Here is a 3914-nt window from a genome sequence, read left to right on the forward strand (position 1 = left end):
TTGTGGAGTTTGATGTGATGACCATGGGCTAACCAGGAGGAGATAGGTACAGATAGTCCAGGTAATTGAGGACAAAAAAGTAAGCAGATGTATCTTGGAAAACCTAGATTCCTGTATGGTTAACAAGCAACTATGCCATACCAGGGCTTACAAATACCCTGTATGATCCATGTTTCACCCTCTGCCTTCCTTATTACTTTTTTTCCCCATTGGGCAAAGATTAAACATACTACACACATACGTGCACAAAAGAGTCAAAAAGCATTTAATCCCTGAGTAGCAACATGGACATACTGTGGTTCAGTCTAGTTCAGGGATAGGAGAAGCAAAATGAGGCTTAGCCATTAATGGGGGGAAGGAAGGGACTCAGACGGATCTTTAGGCTTGGGAGATGAAGTACTAGCAACAGTACTTGAAAGAACACGGCGTCTTCCCTTTTGATGACCCTGGCCACAGAGTACAGCACCATTGTCATCATCTTCATTTTCACTTTCTGATGAGCTCTCACCAAAGGCACGTGGCTTCTCATAAACACAGCATTTGGATGAGCGACGGCCCAAGTGCTCATTGTCAACAGTGTCACTTGACCACTCAACTCTCTTGCAGGACTTTGACTTCTGTAACGGCTTGGACAGATTGCTATTTTTGAGCTCATCTTTCAGTACAACTGTGGGCTCCTGAATGGCTTCTGTCAACTTAGATGCTGACTCTTCCATCGCCGAATTGGAAGCGGGGCAGAGGAGAGGAGTTGATGTATCGAAGGAATCTGAGGAAATAGAAATTTGAACCCAATCAGAGTTACAAATAGAATTGAATGTTACATGTGTTTTTGGCTTAGCATTCCCACCCATGAGATACCCAACTCACTATTGTTTCTTAGTTGCTAATTTGTTCAAAATCAAGTCTTGAAATCACAGAAAATGGTTTGTTTACCAGGGAAGTGGAAGAAAGAAAATCTAGGCCAGACTACTTCAATCTCCTGTCAGATTAAAAATTAAATGATACTTTAAAATGCATATCTTTGTGAAAATTAGCTTAGAGAAATCACCACACAGATCTTAATTTCTGATTTGTATTTGAGTAATAACCAACACACACAGATCAATATTTATTTCTGTCTATATAAGTGATTCTCTGAGTATTCCTATGGTCTTTGTGTGTCCTAATGAGGGTTAAAGATATGGCTAGAAAGAAACTCAAGTGCCATGCTACTACAGGAATCTGAATTTCATACTGGAATTCTTCTAGAATTATTAATTTATTAGGCAAAGAATACAATTTACTGTGTATCTTAAGTTTTAGTGAAGTACCAATGTGAAGGCAGGAAATAGTTTAGAGATGTAAGAGTTTAGTTAGTAATATAGATGATATAGATGAGTAATTAAACATTAACTAACATTGGTACTGGTGATAAACAGAAGGAAGACAATTGTCAATAACTTGATCATTTAAAGGGGGAAAATCACTTGTTATTAAGGGTGGACATGAATTAGAATGTGGACAACACCAGATCTGAGGAGGAGGACTAGACTTAGCCAGGGAAATTAGCCAAGTCTAAACCATTGGAGCTATAAAACCAAAATCCCTGGTTTTTAAATGACCCACTTTATATACATACCCATTTAATTGAGATCTCCACCAGGTCTTTCCGGTCTTATCTAGGAATACCGTCAGCAGACATCCTTAGGAGACCAGCTTTGCTATTGCTTTGTTGTGCCTGTCTCCATGACAACTAAAAGACACAGATGGAATGTTCTATCTCCTAAGAGACCTGATTTTGACTATTCTACCTACTGATTGACTTAAAAAATAGTTTACCTCATGCATGTTTGTTTCATAAGGGACCAGATCTCTTTAAAAAAAATCACAGCCTTAGCAGTCATTTCAATTCCTGTCAGTACTTGGCAAGGCCTGAGAATTTCATATACCATGTGGATCTGTTAAAGCTGTGTCAGAATTTCTTAAGAAAATGTTTTATCAGTGTATACTTATTAAACAAAACAATGGGTTTCATAATGCTGTTTTTGTTTAAATATATCACTTATTTTCACTGTGCCCACCCTCCATTGCTTTCTCCTATTTCTCTTTCACAGGTGCCCTTTCCATGTTTAATCAACTTCTTAAGATTATATATCCCCAGTTCCAACCCATAAAGTCTAAAATCCATGCCCACCATATTTTAATTTTTCACACTCTATAGGGTATGGTCAAAAAGTGGATTGAGCTGGTCAGTGATGGCACACAAATTTAATCCCAGCACTCGGGAGGCAGAGCCAGGCGGATCTCTGTGGGTTCCAGGCCACCCTGGTCTACAGAGCGAGATCCAGGACAGGTACCAAAACTACACAGAGAAACCTGTCTTGAAAACCAAAAAAAAAAAAAAAAGTGGATTGAAAATTGTGTGGATCAACATTTTGTTAGCCCACAAATCTAGCTCATGATCCAAAAGTGTGCAATCCCAGTAGACATTAAGTAAATTAAAAATGCATGTGAGTGACATCTTTGTTAACTCTTTAAACTATGTCTGTTTAAAAAACTTAAAATGACACAATTAAAATATTTAAAAATAGAAGTCCATTTACGAATGGAAACACATGAACTATGAACCAAAGGCTGAGGGGCCCCCAGCTGGATCAGGCCCTCTGAATAGGTTAGACAGTTGATTGGCTTGATCAGTTTGGGAGGCAACTAGGTAGTGGGACCAAGTCCTGTGCTCATTGCATGAGTTGGCTGTTTCAAACCTGGAGCTTATACAGGGACACTTGGCTCAGTCTGGGAGGAAGGGACTGGACCTCCCTGGACTGAGTCTACCAGGTTGATCGCAGTCCTTGGGGGAGGACTTGTCCTGGAGGAGGTGGGAATGGAGGGTAGGCTGGGGGTAAGGGGAGGGATGGGAGGGGGGAGAATAGGGGAACCCATGGCTGATATGTAGAACTGAATGGTATTGTAAAATTATATATATATCTCCATTTACCCAGATTTCCTCAATGACAACATTTCATGTAGCCACAAATTTATCAAATCATGGACATGGGCACAACATTATTAGTTAAATGACAAGCCTGCTTTAGATCTAACCACCTTTTACTTGTATGCATCACTGTTTTTTTTCCTGTTGTATAATTCTATTCAATTTTATCAGGTTTCAGTTCATGCAGACATCATCAGAATCAGTACACAGAAGTATTTTAACCTCTCAAACTATCTCTTACTACCCATATTATTAAAAACCTCCTTGATCCCTGGAAATAAGCGTTTGTGCTCTATCTGTATAAGTTTGTCATGTAGACAATGTTATGTAAAGGAAATATAGACATTTTGAAATTAGACTTTTTTTTCACTCAGCATAACACCACTGAAATTCATTTAATTGTTGTTTCACCTTTATTATTGCTGAAAAATGTTGTGTTGCTAGTGTTTTCCTGCTTTGCCCACAGTCAGGACAAATCTCTCTCAACTGCCAGTACCACAGCCGCTCAGACCCAGCCAAGTAAACACAGAGACTTATTGTTAACAAACTTTATTTTTAACTTTATTTAAACTTTATTAAGCAAACAAATATTGCTTACAAACTGTATGGCCGTGGCAGGCTTCTTGCTAACTGTTCTTATAGCTTAAATTAATCCATTTCCATAAATCTATACCTTGCCACGTGGCTCGTGGCTTACCGGCATCTTCACATGCTGCTTGTCTTGGTGGCGGCTGGCAGTGACTCCTTCTGCCTTCCTGTTCTTTCTTTTCTCCTCTCTGTTAGTCCCGTCTATACTTCCTGCCTAGCCACTGGCCAATCAGTGTTTCATTTATTGACCAATCAGAGTAATTTGACATACAGACCATCCCACAGCAATGTTGCATTTATGAATTATCACAAGCTGTTTTACCCAGTCATCTGTTGAAAGATATTTAGGTTATTT

General features: G+C 39.1%; 1 protein-coding gene across 1 annotated transcript; it reads right to left on the bottom strand.

The window, feature by feature from the left end:
- Positions 1–242: 242 nt before the first annotated feature.
- LOC114710005 (E3 ubiquitin-protein ligase PPP1R11-like) lies at positions 243–1827 on the bottom strand. The gene is made up of 2 exons (XM_028894035.2): positions 1619–1827; positions 243–766 (listed from the first exon to the last, which is right to left on the bottom strand). Exons 1-2 carry the CDS (start codon positions 1620–1622, stop codon positions 345–347), a joined length of 426 nt encoding a protein of 141 aa, XP_028749868.1. The 5' UTR covers positions 1623–1827; the 3' UTR covers positions 243–344.
- Between the last annotated feature and the right edge of the window lie 2087 nt (positions 1828–3914).

Source organism: Peromyscus leucopus, chromosome X (assembly GCF_004664715.2).
Source record: "Peromyscus leucopus breed LL Stock chromosome X, UCI_PerLeu_2.1, whole genome shotgun sequence".
NCBI classification, from domain to species: domain Eukaryota; kingdom Metazoa; phylum Chordata; class Mammalia; order Rodentia; family Cricetidae; genus Peromyscus; species Peromyscus leucopus.